Here is a 17,168-nt window from a genome sequence, read left to right on the forward strand (position 1 = left end):
ACAGCGAGACAGAGAGAGAGCGAGACAGCGAGACAGAGAGAGAGCGAGACAGCGAGACAGAGAGAGAGCGAGACAGCGAGAGAGAGAGAGCGAGACAGCGAGAGAGAGAGAGAGAGAGCGAGAGAGCGAGACAGCGAGAGAGAGAGAGCGAGACAGCGAGAGAGAGAGAGAGCGAGACAGCGTGAGGGAGAGGGACACGGCAGGAGAGAGACAGCGTGAGGGAGAGAGGCACGGCGGGAGAGAGACACGGCGGGAGCGAGAGACACGGCGGGAGCGAGAGACACGGCAAGCGAGAGAGAGAAACACGGCGAGCGAGAGAGAGAAACACGGCGAGCGAGAGAGAGAAACACGGCGAGCAAGAGAGAGAGACACGGCAAGCGAGAGAGAGAGACACGGCGAGAGAGAGAGACACGGCGAGCGAGAGAGACACGGCGAGCGAGAGAGACACGGCAAGCGAGAGAGAGAGACACGGCGAGTGAGAGAGAGAGACACGGCGAGCGAGAGAGAGACACGGCGAGCGAGAGAGAGAGACACGGCGAGCGAGAGAGAGAGACACGGCAAGCGAGAGAGAGACACAGACAGAGAGAGATAGATACAGACAGAGAGAGATAGATACAGACAGAGAGAGAGAGACACAGACAGAGTGAGAGAGACACAGACAGAGAGAGAGAGAGACACAGACAGACAGTCAAGACACAGGCAGACAAATATAGACAGAGAGGCAGAGAGAGACAGGGACAGAGAGAGAGATAGTGATTCAGAGCAAGACAGAGACAGAGAGACAGGGGGAGGGGGTGGCTGACCAATAGGAGGACGGCGACAGACAGGAAGGCGGCAGCAGACAGAGTTTGGGGAGGGTGGCGGCAGACAGAGTTTGGGGAGGGCGGCGGCAGACAGAGTTTGGGGAGGGCAAGAGACAGATATGCAAAACGAGAACAGAAAAAGTATGTGTTGGGGAGACCAATGGGCTGGACCAGGTCTGGGATTACAACCTGAGTTTTGTTTCCTGCATCATAGATTATGCAAATTTAGCAGTAACTTCAATAACATCAGTAACTAATGCCCCATGATACGCAATTGGGAAAAATAGAATTTCAAATTAAAAAGCCTTTGGTATCAGGTGTTCAGCAAAGAAATCCCCAGAAGGCCTCTTCTTAGGGCTAAATCATGAAAGGTGGAAACCTGAACAGAGATTCACATTGGGGATGAGCAGGTACTGGTACAGGACTCGTAGAATAGAGCACACATGTCACATTTTCCACTGCTTTTCCAATATCTTTCACCACACACATTCATACAGGCAGCTTCAAATGTTAAATTTGTAGGTTAGCAATTTGGAAGACAGGGAGTTAGAAAGCAGTAATTGAATCTTGTGGCCTATTTTGACAGGCAATCTACCATGTCGGCAGCTAATTTTCAATGCTAATCAATCACAATAGTGCCATGTAATTTTTAAACAAAAAAGCTATAAACTATAAGCAAAAATATTAAAGCCAGTACGGGTAATGGGAACAAATGCACACACACCCACAAATCTGTAGGCTCACCTCCAAGACCTGGATGATCATTTTACAGCATAACACAATTTTCGGGAAGGTTAAAGTTTTATTGATGACACGGGAGCAAAAAGGTGACAGTTCAGATGAAAGACAGAAAGGAAAATGGTTAATGTCAGAAATTTGTATTTTAGAGAAATGGGGAGGAAAAACAAATGAAAAGCTCAGCAATGTTAACTGCTCAAAACACACTGAAAGAGTGTTTCCCTTACAACATCTGCTGCAGCTTTCACACTATGTGGCGTAATAAACTGCTAATTGTACCATTTTGATTTTATGGTAAGTGTTAACTGGTTACACCTTGCAGATTAATAGAAAATTATGATGTGGAAGCCAACAGCAAATTTAATTGTTAGGCAGTTTATACCTGAGTGGATTGAGAAATGGCTTCATCCAGTGAGGTGGCTCTTCGCTTGACATCCTCTTTGACCTTACTGTAAAGTGCATCGGCTGCTGTGTACTTCTGCTGAATGGCCAGGCCTTCCCGAGGACTTAGCTCTAGTAACTGAGGCCCAGTTTTATTCATCTTATCTATGTGGGGCTTGTGTTCGGCTATCAGCTCCCGCAGTTGCTGCAATAGGGAAGAACATTTGTCAATATTAAAACAAGCACATTCCCAATAAAGCTGCTCAATTCTGTAAGTGGTATATGTCACCACCTCAAGTATCAAAGCCAGAGCATTACAGTATCTTTCCATATACAGATGCGAGAATAAGCTGGATTTCAATACTAACAAAGATAGGATAATATCCCATACAAGATAGAGAGATTAATTTTCTCAGTAAAGTGCAAACAGTTTGTGTCAAGTACTTACATTATGTTTCCACAATTCAGTATTCCCTTTAGATTTATATTGCTTACATGGAGCTAATGTATAGTACAGCATTTGGCCCAACTGGTCCTTGCTGATGTTTATGCTCTACATGAGCCTCCTCTCAATCCTCTCCATCTAGCCCTATTTGCATATCCTTCTATTCCTTTCTCCATTTTGTGCGTATCTAACTTTCCCTTTAACACATCCATGCCACTTGTCTTAACCACTCCTTGTGGTAGTGTGTTCCACATTCTCACCATCTCTGGGTAAAGAGGTTTCTTCCAAATTTCCTACTGGCTTTATTAGTGACTGTCTTATATTGATGATCCTTAATCTTGGTCTCCCCTACAAGTATGGTGGCATAGTGGTATTGTCACTGGACTAGTATTCCAGAGGTCCAGGGTAAGGATCTGGGGACCTGGGTTCAAATCCTAATGTGGTGAAATTTGAATCCAAAGTCTAGAATTAAAAGTCTAGAGATGACCACAAAACCATTGCTGATTGTCATAAGAAAACTACCTGGTTCACCAACGCCTCTATGAAATCTGTCGTCCTTACCTGATCTGGCCTATATGTGACTCCAGACCCATGGGCAATTAGGGATGGGCAATAAGTGTCCACATCCCCTGAACGAATATAAAAAAGTCACCAGCTGACATGGATCCAGTTAACAGTATCTAATTATTCAGCAAGATACCCAATTTTCTGTTTAAATAACGTGGATTACTTAATAATGTATGACTATATTTCAATCACATCCCCAAAAATCAGAAGGTCAGAAACACTGCTCAATGTGCAGGAAGCATATTTTCTAGCATGAATGTTTAAGTATTGTTTGGCTGGACCAACAATAAACACATAATGTAGTGTAAAGGGTTAATGGTAGTTATGTAAATAGGCAGTTTTAATCATCAGTGATGTAAGATCACAGGTCAGACGGACCTTGGTTTGCATATCCACAGATCCCTGAAGGTAGCAGAACAGGTAGTTAAGGTGGCTAAAAAGGCAGATGGGACACTTGCCTTTATTAGCCAAAGATGTAGGATACATGAGCAGGGAGGTTATGCTGGGACTGTATAAAGCTCTAGTCAGGCCACAGCTGGAGTACTGCTTGCAGTTCTGGTCACCACATAATAGGAAGGATGTGGTTGCACTGGAGAAGGTGCAGAGGAGATTTACCAGGATGCTGCCTGGACTGGAGGGTCTTAGCTATGGGGAAAGATTGAATAGGCTGGGGTTGTTTTTCCTTGGAGCAACGAAGGTTGAGAGGGGCCCTGATAGACATATATAAGATAATGAAGAGCATACATAGGGTCAAAAGGAAGGCATTTTTTTTCATTAGTAGAGGGGTCAATAACCAGGAGGCATAGATTTAAAGTAAGAGGTAGAAGGCTAAGAGGGGAGTTGAGGAGAAATTTTTTCACCCAGAGGGTGGTGGGAGTCTGGAACTCACTGCCTGAAAAGGTGGTTGAGTCAGAAACTCTCGTAACATTTAAGAAGTATTTAGATATTCACTTGCGTTGCTATAGCCTCCAGGGCTATGGGCCAAGCACTGGAAAATGGAATTAGGGTAGTCAGATCTATGTTGGCCAGTGTGGACATGATGGGCCATATGGCCTCCTTCTGTGCTGTAAAAGTCTGAGAGACAACAGTATATCCTGAGAGAGAGTTCATAATTATTAGTAATCCAATAAAAGGTAAAGTTTACCAACAGCCTTGCCTTCAGCAGTCTCTATAACTCCTGACCAAGAACAACCTCATCCAATACCCACAACGATGTTGACAGACCTAACTGCTGCAAAGCAATAAAATATCTTTATAAAATGTACACAACGAACAAATTGCCCTCGAGAAATCTTTACTCAATATTCTCAGTGTCCATACTTCCACCACATTACTGACCAAAAAAGACTTGCATTTCTATAGCACCTTTCATGATCATCAGATGTCCTAAAGCACTTCACAGACAAAGAAGTACTTATGAAGGGTAGTCACTGTTGTGATGTAGGAAACCATTAGCCAATTTACACGCAGAAAGCTCCTACAAACAGCAACTTGAAAAATAACCAGATCATCTTGTTTTTTGTGATGTTGATGGAGGGATAAATATTGGCCAGGACATTGGGGAGCACTTCTTTGAAATAGTGCTATGCGGTCTTTTACTTCCACCAAAGAGGTGAGACAAGGCCTTGATTTAACATCTCATCCGAAAGACAGTACCTCTAATAGTGCAGTGCTCCCTGACAGTCGTGTCAGGCTTGACTTGTGTGCTCAAGTCCTGAAATGGGACTTGAACCAGCAACCTTATGACTCAGGGGTGGTGTGCTACCAACTGAGCCACAGTTGACTCCTAACCAGCAGATCAATGATTTTAAGCTCATACATTTAGCTAGTTATACGTACATGTCAGTTTCAATTATGCTATCACTGAATTATGAAAAAATAAATTGGTAATGAAATTCAATAAAGGATAGAAATAGCAGGACTATGATGAAATGAACATAGGGGAATGGCAATAACTGAGCAGCTCTTTCAAAGAGATTATGCAGGCATGATGGGGGGAATGGCTTCCTCCTGTGCTTTCTGATTCTTTGAGCCTTTAGTAAATGCTGTAAAAAGTAGTTGCAATTGTCCACTTGAACTTACCTACCATAAAGTTAAAAAAAGACATATGTCCCATCTGGGAACTGAGAAACAATTTGGGAAACAAAATGAAGAGATGGGAATGGGAGTAGGCCAGATGACCTGAGTGAGCTCCACCGTTTTGTTCACATGGCAGCTATCAATTCCAGCATCCCCCAAAGAGGGGGATAAGTTTTACTTAAATGTATAAAAATTGGAATAGAATACCTTCTGGAAGAGCAGGCAACATGATTCCTAAACCCCAAATAGTAAAAGCAGTATTTAGAAAAAGGGACTTGGCAAGTATCATTCAATTTGTGTATTCAAGTGTTTTGTTGGCCAAACTAATTCTACATATGCAACTTTGCTGATCTTTGAACTGACTGGTGTAAACATTCTGGTGGAACAATGAGGACAATTATAGCTTGGCAATGATCCAGTTTCTGGCCCAGTGAAATGCAAAAAAAGAAATTCAAATAAACAAGCCCTTTGAAGATGACATCATGGGTGAAGGTTTTACCCTTGAGCCTAAAATCCGAAACTGAGTCATTTCCTGTAACATGCACTGAAACAAGAGTTATCCAATTAAGTCGAAGCAGAGAAAAGTATTATATTGTGAAGAAAACAAAACCGATTCATTAATATGGGTAGACACACATATAGTACTTCTGTAAACCCCAAATGCTTTCTATATATCAACTTTAGAAAAGATAGATATTACTTCAAATCTTTGGATATTTTGTAAATTCAGATGATTTTTCGAGTGGTTATAGCTTTAGATCAAAAGGGAGAAATGATCTTGTTGAGTACAGAATCAATTGTGCTCTCTATCAAGCAACTCAAAGATATGTCAAAACTCAGGAGGATAAGCGTAAAAAATAAAATGAACTGCAGACAAAATTAAATAACCATGAATATTGTTCTAGTTGGAGATCAGATGCTAGTACCTTATTTAGAAGTGCATTGTGCCAATTCTTTCCCGCCTTTCTGAGATCCAAAATAATAACAAACAATTCATTGAGGTCTTCAAGAGCAAGAATTCGAGACACGTGTAACAGGGGTCTGAAAATCATTGATAAAAACTGCACTGACACTCATGGGTCAACAGTTGAAAAGGGTAAGAGAAAATCACCTTGCTCAAGATGGCATCAAGAAGCAAATTTCCAAAACAACAGCAAGATGGACTGACAGCAAGAGATTGAAGAGTGCACAAAGAAAGATTGCATAGACAAATCATTCACTCGGTGCAGAAGATGTGATGGTCTACAAACTGCTAATTCCAAAAAAATGGACATTTTCAAGTTAATGTAAATCAACTTCAATGGCTAATTAGGTCCAAAGGGAATAATGGTGTTAGAACATGTGTATACTATTCTCTGGTTTAAGCAGGCATGCACGATGCACTCATTTGAGGACCACACAAAGGATAGGAGCTTTGGCGTTCCAATTTTTAAGGCTTCTCCAGATGTTTCTTCTCAAACCCAAGGTAAAGCCCAGGTCTTACAAGCAAACCTCCACTTTCTGTGAACTAGAGAGGTATCGGGCTGAATTTGTACTCTGTGCAAGCAAGTGGTTTTTGAATCAATTAAAACTTTGCCCATTGCATGAAGAATAACCTGTGTATCTGTGTAGATAATAAACCCAAATGCTGTCTGTTCTGGGTTACATGGAGGATTTCTGTGACATGCTGCAACACTTCAACAGCCAATTAATACCAATCCATACCAGATACTTTCATAGCAGGCTAAACAATCACAACAGGTTTCAGCCACATCAGCAGTAACAATAACATAAACTAATTAAACTCACACTGTCAGTTGCCATCTTGCCAATGAAAGAGTTAAACACATAAATCATTAGTTTCTTTGACTGGTTTAATGTGCAGATATTTCAAGCAAAAGACAGAGTTCTTCAAAGGCAAGTAACCATTCACTCCCTATCAGTTACAGTCACTCAGAATGGTATAGGAATCTTAGCCACAGAATGACATTTTACTTCCAACTGTTAAGTCCATTCATATACCCACAGAAATGTGAAACATACTCCTGTTTTTGAGAAGCCAATAGATCAGAAAAGGGCATTTTATTGAAACAATGAAAAATAAGCTTCACACACACCATGGTCACCTGTGGTATCAGACAAGCATTGTCTATACTCTAACTACCTTAATTAAATTGTCAATAGTTAAAAGTGATGTAGGTAAATTCCGTCTTGCTGTATTCCAGACTAAGGATCTGTTAGCCATGGTGGAGATGGTGCCCAATGTCAGTCATAGAGGCAGACCATAATGGAGCAATAAAGGATGGAGTTATTTTAAACAAGACAATTGAGACTGGAGTTGAGTGAAGAAAGAAGAGATTTTTCATTGAGCTGAATGGATAAAACTCAAACGTATGCATTAAATTTAATGGTAATTAGAGTTTCTGCTTGTTATTGCACCGGCAGCTTGATATTGTTGTCAGTCTCGATGTCTGCACATAAGAGTGCTGAACACACTATGAAGTTGTGACAAATAACACATGTAACATGACAACTCAAACTGCTCTTCATCGTAGCTCACTGCAGATTTACAAAGAAAACATCTTCATTCAAAGAGATGAGCTGATAGTGATCAGAACACATCAGTAGAAATTACACTGAGTGCTTAACAACTGCACTGAACTTGACACTTAACAAAATTGAGTTCTCTGCCTCCAAAACATTTAGAGGAAATCAGGGTTTCACTGGAGACAGCAAAAGAACATTTGGCAATCTGGAATACTTAGGCTCATAACCGAAGTAGATGAAACCTGAACAGTTTGGGAGAAACAGCATGGGGTCGATGTGGAAAATAGTTCATCTTTTTAAAATCTAAACATTTCACAAACTGTTGTGAAATGCACTGATCTTGACGCCAACACTTTTGTCTGAGCCAGACTAAAGTCAGCCCAAGTTCAGGCAGAGAAAGACCATGTAAACCAGTTGCAGGCTGCAGTCGCCCACGCCTGTGTTAGACCCGCAGTAACATCCTCTCCTTCATTAAGAGGATCTTATTCAACACATAATCTATACATTTGAAAATGCTGGAAAATGACAGAATCCATTGTTAAGGAAGTAATAGCAGGACATTTAAAAAATAACAATGCAATCTGGGAGAGTCAACGTGGTTTTGTGAAAGGAAAATCGTGCTTGACAAACTTACTAGAGTTCTCTGAGGATGTAACCAGTAGAATGGAAAAAAGGGAACCAGTTGATGTAGTGTGTTTTGATTTTCAATAGGCATATGATAAATGCCAAATTAAAGGTTACTGCACAAGATAAGAGCACATGGTGTTGGGACTATATATTAACTTGGTAGAGGACTGACTAACAGGAAAGAATCAGGATACATTTCAGGTTGGCAAACAGTAACCAGTGGAGTGCCACACAGGTCAGTGCTGGGGCCTCAACTATTTATGGTCTATATTAATGAATTTGATGAAGGGACCGACTGTATTGTAGCCAAATTTGCTGACGATACAAAAATAGATAGGAAAGCAAGTGGTGAGGAGGATACATAGAGTCTGCAAAGTGATATTAGATAAAGGAAAGGCAGTGGCATAGTGGTATTGTCACTGGACTAGTATCTTGGGCTATATGACTCCCACTGAATGTATGCAGGGAATATTACATGTGTCACACTTGTATTGAAGCACCTCAGAGTGCAACATGATCTATAGAGACAACTTAAACACCATTGTACTTTCTGTAATGACCATTTTGAAATGTTTGTAATCTTCCATTGATTATATTGAAGCACCTCAGGGTGCAACATGATCTATGTAGAAAGCTTGAATATTATTGCACTCTCAGCGATGGCTAATTTGAAATGTTTTGTAATGTTCTTTTAGATATTTTATGAATAAAGTATATTTTTGCGAAAAAAAAAGTATTCCAGACACCCAGGATAATACTCTGGGGACCAAGGTTGGAATCCCACCACAGCAGATGGTAAAATTTGAATTCAATAAAAAACCTGGAATTAAAAAGTCTAACGATGACCATGAAACTATTGCCAATTGTCATAAAAACCCATCTGGTTCACTGATGTCCTTTAGGGAAGGAAATCTGCTTTCCCTACCTGGTCTGCCTACATGTAACTCCAGACACACAGTAATATGGTTGACTCTTAAATGTCCTCTGAACAAGGGCAATTAGATATGGGCAATAAATGCTGGCCTAGCCAGTGACGCCCACATTCCATGAACAAATTTTTAAAAATTAAGCGTGTGGGCAAAAATTTGGCAGCTGGCGTATAATGTGGGAAAATGTGAGGTTGTCCACTTTGACAGGAGGAATACAAAAGTCATATAATATTTAAATGGAGAGAGAATGCAGAATTCTGCAATACAGAGGAATGTGGTTATCCCTGTACATGAATCATAAAGGTTAGCATGCAGATAGAGCAAGTAATTAGGAAGGCAAGTGGAATGTTGCCTTTGTGCATGTCCACAGGTCCCAGCAGGTGGCAGGACAGGTAGATAAGGTAGTAAAGAAAGTATATGGAACGCTTTCCTTTATTGGACGAGGTACTGAATATAAAAATCAGGGATGTAATGCTGGAACTGTATAAAATGCTGGAATTTTGTCTATAGCGCTGGTCGTCACTTTACAGGAAGGACATAATTGCTCCACAGAGAGTACAGAGGAGATTTACAAGAATGTTGCCAGGGCTTAAAAATTGCAGCTATGAGGTAAGATTGGATAGGCTAGGGTTGTGTTCCCCAGAAGAGGAGGATGAGGAGTGACTTAATTGAGGCGTACAAGATTCTGAGAGACATAGATAGACAGGGATGCCCTGTTTCCCCTAGCAGAGAGGTCAATTACCAGGAGGCACAGGTTTAAGCTAATTGGTAGGAGGATTAGAGGAGACATGGGGAAAAAGTTCTTCAGCCAGAGAGTTGTGGGTGTCTGGAATTCGCTGCCTGGTTTAGTGGTGGAGGCAGAAACCCTCAGCTCATTTACAAGGTACCTGGATCTGCACCTGAAGTGCTGTAACCTGCAAGGCTACGATCAGGTGGCGGAAGATGGGATTAGCTTTTTTATTTTTTATTTTTTGGCCAGCGCAGACATGATGGGTTGAATGGCCTCTTTCTATGCCATAACTTTTCTATGATTCTATGCGAATGGAATATAAAAGTCGTGAAGTTTTGCTACAACTGTACAGGGCATTGGTGAGACTGCACCAGGAGTACTTTGTATCGTTTTGGTCTCCTTACTTGCACTGGAAGCAGTTCAGTGAAGGCCCACTAGGCTGATTTCTGGGATGAAGGTGCTGTCTTATGAGGAAAGATTGGGCTGATAATCATTGGAGTTTGGAAGAATGAGAGGTGATCTTATTGAAACATATAAGATTCTGAGGGGGCTTGACAGGGTAGATGCTGAGAGGACATTTCCTATCATGGGTGAATCTAGAACTAGGGGACACAGTTAAAAAATAAGAGGTTTCCCATTTAAGACAGGGATGAGAAGGAATTTCTTCTTTCAAAGGATCGTTAATCTTTGGAATTCTCTTCCCCAGAGAGCAGTGGAAACTGGGTCATTCAATATATTCGAGGTTGAGTTGGACAGATTATTGATCAACAAAGGGTCAAGGGTTATGGGGGGTAATCAGGAAAGTGGAGTTAAGGCCACAATCAGATCAGCCACAATCATATCGAATAGTGGAGCAGGCTCGAGGGGCTGAATGACCTACTCCTATTTCTTACCATCCAATGACTTAAATGAGCTCAGAAAGAAATTTCTCAACAACACAAAACACGATACACTCCAAATTTACAAAGGACCATAATCCAGTTATTTTTTTCTTAAAGGGCTGAAAAGGAATCAGCCCCAACCTTTCTGGCCATGGTGCCTTCTACAAGTACCAAAGAAAGTAGACATTGAGTACAGGGCTGGTCTAAATTTCACCTCAACAATGCTAAGCAGAAAGTTGGTGCTACTTTCACTTTGCACCCCTTGAAACCAAGGTGGGGCGGATAATATCATTAAAGGTTTGAGGATTTCAGCACTGGGAAATAGAATACATTTTGCATCTAAAGCTGGAAACTGCTACTCTATTCCAAAGGCAAGCACAGTGTCAGTGAGTTGCAAAGTAAACCTCTTCTGAATGAGCCCACATACAACACACCACTCTGCCCTGTGGAACAAATATAAATTGCAAATTGATTGAATAGTGGTTACATGCTGTATACAAACATATAACTAAAAGGGACAGTGCAAAGCAGGCACTAAATCATAATGCTATGGTTCTCACATTAGCAATTACAGTGTCCATCCTGAGGAACGTCACCAATCAGTGCCAAGTTTAATGAGACATGTTGGACTGGTGCTATTGCAGCCAGATTGAAGCTACAATTACAATTGGATTAACACATTTCCTGAAAGCATACTTTTATTTGTCTTACACCCAATGTTTAATGTAAGAATTGTGTTAAACGTATTATGCATGAATCACAATGCTGGACATTCAAAACATGGAAAAGCTCCCGGAAATTTTGTTACATTGAAAAGTAGTGTGAAGGAACAGTGTATACTTAAACATACGAGTGACCCAAATATTGCCTTTTAGGGGTGTGGAAATATCAGTACTTACTGTCATTAAACAATCAGCTTTTCAAAAAAATAAAACATCCTTCATTCTGTTGGTTACAAATGATAATTGCAGATCATTTGTCTTTCTGCATAACTTGCAATAATTCAAGCTTCTGGTAACTGGCCAAATGGTTCAATTGGATTCCAAGAACGTCATTGGTCATCTTGATTTCACTTTCTTAAATTCTATTATTATTTTCCCTAACTTACTTTCTTTTTCAACCGAGGTATGACCTCATGCTGGGGATAGGAGGGCTAGTTCACTGCCCAGTCTCCCACTGGGGAGCCACACTCAGAGGGACAGCAAGTCAGACAATCAGCACTGCAGTATTGGAGCACCAGCATCAATCCACTCCTGCCAGGAATCGGGAATTTGTTGAACCCAAGAGTGCAGACTTCTCGTATCTCAACCTAATGATCAGCCTTCACATGAGCTGTGATAGTAGGTGTTCATGGGCTATTTCATGCATTTAACCAGGGTGGGGGTGGAAGTTGGATGACACCCACACATTCACATTCCAGCTAAAATCACTACATAGCAATCAGAAATGAGAACCTTGGTCAATTTCTTCTCTCTTTAGTCTAGGAGCAGTATTGGACCACTGGTCCAGTTGAGATTAGCAAACAGCACAGACCAGGAGTTGAAATGGGACCATCTTGATCTGTACAGTTCAATATCACAATGTGCAGTGCATTTATCCAGGAAAAGCTACCTAGGGAGCCTTCATTTCATGGAATCATACAGTACAGAAATAGGCCACTTGGTCCATCATGCTCTTTGAAAGAACTATCCAATTACTCCCACTCCCCCAATGTTTCCCCATAGCCCTGCAAATCTTTCTGCTTCAAGTATTTATCCAATTATCTTCTGAAAGTTATTACTGAATTTACTTCCACCACCCTTTCAGGTAGTGCATTCCAGATTATAAAGAAAGTTCCCTAACTGCAAATCTCTCACCCCCCCACCATGTTCTTTTATCAATTATTGTAAATCTGTGTCCTCTGGTTACTGACCCTCTTGACAGAAGAAACACTTTCTTCCTATTTACTCTAACAAAACCCTCCACTATTGCACACATCACTATTAAATCTCTTCCTAACCTTCTCTGCTTGAAGGGGAACAATCTCAGCTTTTCTAGTCTCTCCACATAAATGAAGTAATTTTGCTGATTATATAACATGAAGGATAGCTACAAAACTTTATCTATTATTAACTCATCCCCAGCATCTGGTGCCCTTATTGGTGGGCAGCTGTTACATAATTCAGCTGAATATTTTCTCTTTGAAATTTAAGGATAACAGCTATATTACTTCTGAATATTACCAGTGGTATGTCTCATATGCCTGTCAGAATTCACTCATCTCTGATTTATGTATTTCTCTCACTTAAATAACAACAACTTGCATCTGTATAACGTCTTTAACATAGTAAGATATCACAAGGCACTTCACTGGAGTGTCATTAAGCAAGCTTTCACATAAGGAGATATGGGGACAGGTCAAAGGGGTAGTCTTAATGGAGGAGAAAGAGGGGTAGAAACATTTAGGGAGGAAACTCCAGAACAACAAGACCTTTAGGTCAAAGCACATTTCCAACCGCTACATTGTACTTGTACAAATGGTCAAGACACGGGACTCATGTACATTTGCCATGAGCTAGCACAGGCTGAAGAAAGTTTAGTTAAGAATGGTACCGTACACAGAGGACCAATGCACCCGTTTCCTTACCCGAAGTTCTTCCTGCTGTTGCTTTAACATCTCAAATTCAATGGCTGGAGTGGGTAACTGTGTAATTAGCACCCGGGTCTCTTCAAGCCACGGCCATAGCTCTTCATAGGTCTCACAAAACTGGCTGACCAAAGACTGGGCCCGTTCCAGCTGCAGGTATCTCTCTGCATTCATCTGGCTGATCACCTCATACTGTTTCTGAAGTTTGTCCAGCTTGTTCTACAAAAAAAAAGCATTTTCATTAAAAGAACTCAGTCATCTTAAATAAATTAATATTGTATTCAAAAGAAGAGCTTGAATTTATATAGTGATTTTAACAGTGTATATCATCTCAAGGTGCTTCACATGAGTATTATCAAACAAAATTTGACATTTGACTCCAAGTCACATAAGGAGATATTAGGACAGCTGATCAAAAGCTTGGCCAAATTAATTGGCTTTAAGGAGAGTCTTAAAGGACAAAAGAGGGGATGAGAGATGGATGGGTTTAGTGGGGGGGAATTCTGAATTTAGGGGCTTTGGAGCCGAGGATGCCAACTCATTTGGAGTAGAAGCTGAGATGAGAAAGCAGTGAAAATATCTCAGTGAGGACATTTTTAACATTCTTGTGTGGATGGTGAAGAACGAAGATTTCAAATGAGAGGTCAGAGAGGTGGAACAAGATGAGATGCTCAGAGGAGGAGAAAGTGCCAGAGGAGTAGGCGGTTAGGCCAAGGTTTGTTCTGGTGATAAGTGCCACACCGCCACCGTGACAGAATTGACAGGGTAAGTGGTGGAAGAAGCAGCCAGAGGGAGGCTTCATCAAAGGGGAAAGTGTCACCATCCTTCAGCGAGGTTTTCGTTAAGGCCAAGTGTTGATATAATTATCCATAATAAGCTCATGGATGGAAAAGGCCTTGTCAGGAGTGAACAAATACTCTAGTGGGGGTGACGGGGAGGAGATGCAGAGAGGCGGGTGACAGCTGATCCACTAACAAGAGTCCACAGGATCAGCAGTGGGATGGGTGAGTTGTATAGGGAAGCATTTTGCAAAGTTATCCCCAAACAGGCAGCTGGCAAGAAGCCCAACGAGAGCGCGGAATTAGGCGATTGGGGCTGCTGCTCAAAATGAGCTAGCGCTGAATGCTTTGATGGGCTGTCAAGAGTGACGCAGAGGAAAGTTGTAGGCTTAGTCAATGAGTACTTAATGCATAGGAATTTAAGAGGGCAGGGTGCCTGACAGGTGAGAGTTGAAAGGAGGCATATTGACAGGAGACAGGGGTTGAAGAGCGGGGGGAAATAAAGGGAAAAGTGGTAAACAAAAAAGGAGAAAAAATGGAAATGCAAGTGATGGGCTTGAATCTGGAGCGGCAGGTGAAGTGTGCATGTGAATGGATACAGAGAAAACTGAAGTTATGTAGATCTGCAATAATTAGGAGATATATAACCTGGTAGTAAATGCATAACAGAGAAAAGGCAACAGTAGGGAGTACAGAGTTAAAGTCAGAGGTCCTGTGGTGGGATGAAGATGTAGGAAGGGTGGAGCCAGCATGGAGCATCTACTCCTCTTTCACATTTCATTGCTCAAATAAGAACATTAACTCTGCATAGGCTGTTGGGACTTACATAAGATAATTAATACTTAATTGCTTTGTTCATTATTGTACCTTCAGGGATGCTTTCTCCTCTTCAGTGCAGGAGTTCATAATTTGATCTCCATTTGCAACAAGCTCATCAATTGTATCTTTGTGTCGCAAAATGTCCATTGAAAATGCCTTAAAACACAAGGGATAACATGTCAGCACCAATCAATAAATGACCCTTTTTTGATTCCAGACACACAGTACCACTAGAAGCAGCATTTTGACATGTTAACATATTGCAGGTGTGATTTGAAAATTATGGGCAGAATTTTTCCCTTGCTGGTGGGCGCACGCCCGACCCGAACGAGATTGAAATAGAATGCCGAGCGTCCCAATGTCATCATGCACACCCGCCAACAATTAAGAGGCCTATTAAGGTCCTTCATCAATTAAATATTTTGAATTTTTCGCTGCCCGTCCAACCGTTTGGTTGGTAGGCAGGCGAATAGGCCAAGCAGCCTTCACATTTTTAGTGAAACCTCATCCACAGGCAGGATGAGGTTTCGACCACTGATTTAAAAAAATAAAAACTTTTAAAAACTAATTTTTAACATATCCCTGCTCATGTGACTCTGTCACATGAGGGGATATGCTTTCCTTACTTTTTAATTCTTTATTTTTAATGTTAAAAACCTTCAGCTCCCTGAGGCAGCTTTGTACCTTCAGGGAGCTTTTACTATGCACACTTCAGCTCGCCTTCCTTCCAACCCCACCCCAGCAGCACTGAGGCTCTGAGCGCATCTTTCAGACTGGCTGGCCATTAATTGGCTAGCCAGAGTGGAATCGCAGTTGGTGCCCGAGCGAGGGCACCAACCGTTCCGAACAGGTCCGTTCGCAGCCGCTCCTGGGCCTGCTCGACATGTCAGTCCGACAAGGTAAAAATCCTGCCCTATGTTCCCTAAGGGTAACACTGGATTCAGCCACCTCCAGAATAGTTTGCAATTTCCAAAGGGCCTGCAGAGGGGAGGGAATGGGAAATCTGCTTGTGTTATAGAGTTGATCTTCAGACAATTTTTCTTAATGGAAACATTTAACTTTATTTACAAGACAGCAGCTGCAACTACATGTAGGCATTAAACTCCAAAACTAAAGAACTCACCTGTAGAGATTCACTGCGCTGCTAACATATTGGTTTACATAGATCATGTGATCTTACAACACAGGATTATTCTTAAAGCTACACTCTAATGTTACCCAAAACTATAATTACTACATTCCCTCCCATTTAACTTTTCTGTACATTTTGTATTTACAAAGATATTTATCTCATGACATTACAATATTTACCCAGGTCATAAAATTACAAATTCAGTCTTTCAGGTGGTTTCCTGATCTATGTGGAACATTGCAGCTCCACAACTTCAGAATCTTTTGAAGGAACCACATTCTCTGCAAATGCATAATCAGGTATCTCATTAGGCACATGCAATTCACTGTTTTCCACTCTGACAGAGGCATCAGGCATGCCTATCCTTGGTTGAGTAACTTCAATAGAAACCACTGGCTTGATAATGGTTACAGGTAGAATATCATTTTGTTGGGGTCTCTCTTTTTTCTTAAATGATCCACGTTTACAGGTGATCCGGCCCTCCACTTCCATGTGGTATGACAATGGTCCAGTCACAGAACTCACTTTACCAGGTAACTGCTTCGGCCCTCCACCAAAATTCTTTACATATACTGCTTCTGCAACAGTAAATTGTCGCTCACGACTATGCAAATCATGAATCACTTTTTGGTTCCCTTGGCTTTTCTCCACCTTCCCCTCACAATTGGGAAGTATTAGGCTTAATCTTGTCCAAAGATGGTGCCTTGGTAAAAAGATAGAGGCATTTTCAGAGCTCTTGAGTAAGCAAATGGCGCAAACTGGTACTTGTATCACTGGGTTGACTTGTGTTTGACCAGCATTTGTGTATGGTAATTCCAGCAGTTGCAAGTGAACAAATGGCACAGTCATGGGTTGCCTCTGATCCAGAGTTCCAGAATGATTCACAAAATCAGGATGTTGAGCAATGCTGAATCCCACAAAGTAATACTTTTTTTTAATAAAAAGTCAGTGCCTTATCAGTAATTCTGAATCCTCTTTCTACATGTCTTTTTCTTTCTACCTCAGAATTTAGGCTCGGCCTTCTTTTTGATTTCACTGTCAGCCAGACTTCTCAACTTGTCTTAGTTCAGTAGTTGTGCTACCAATGATTTCATTATCTACTCGCA

General features: G+C 41.3%; 1 protein-coding gene across 4 annotated transcripts in view; it reads right to left on the reverse strand.

Moving 5' to 3' along the window:
• dst (dystonin) overlaps positions 1-17,168 on the reverse strand; it is a 576,136-nt gene that overhangs the window by 61,247 nt on the left and 497,721 nt on the right. For all 4 annotated transcript variants that reach the window (XM_041188904.1, XM_041188906.1, XM_041188907.1 and 1 more), the window contains 3 exons: positions 14,979-15,086; positions 13,333-13,551; positions 1,924-2,127 (listed from right to left, as the gene is read on the reverse strand). In XM_041188904.1, coding sequence (XP_041044838.1) covers positions 1,924-2,127; positions 13,333-13,551; positions 14,979-15,086 — 531 coding nt within the window. The remainder of the gene's footprint in view (positions 1-1,923; positions 2,128-13,332; positions 13,552-14,978; positions 15,087-17,168) is intronic.

This window comes from Carcharodon carcharias, chromosome 5 (genome assembly GCF_017639515.1).
Source record: "Carcharodon carcharias isolate sCarCar2 chromosome 5, sCarCar2.pri, whole genome shotgun sequence".
NCBI lineage: Eukaryota > Metazoa > Chordata > Chondrichthyes > Lamniformes > Lamnidae > Carcharodon > Carcharodon carcharias.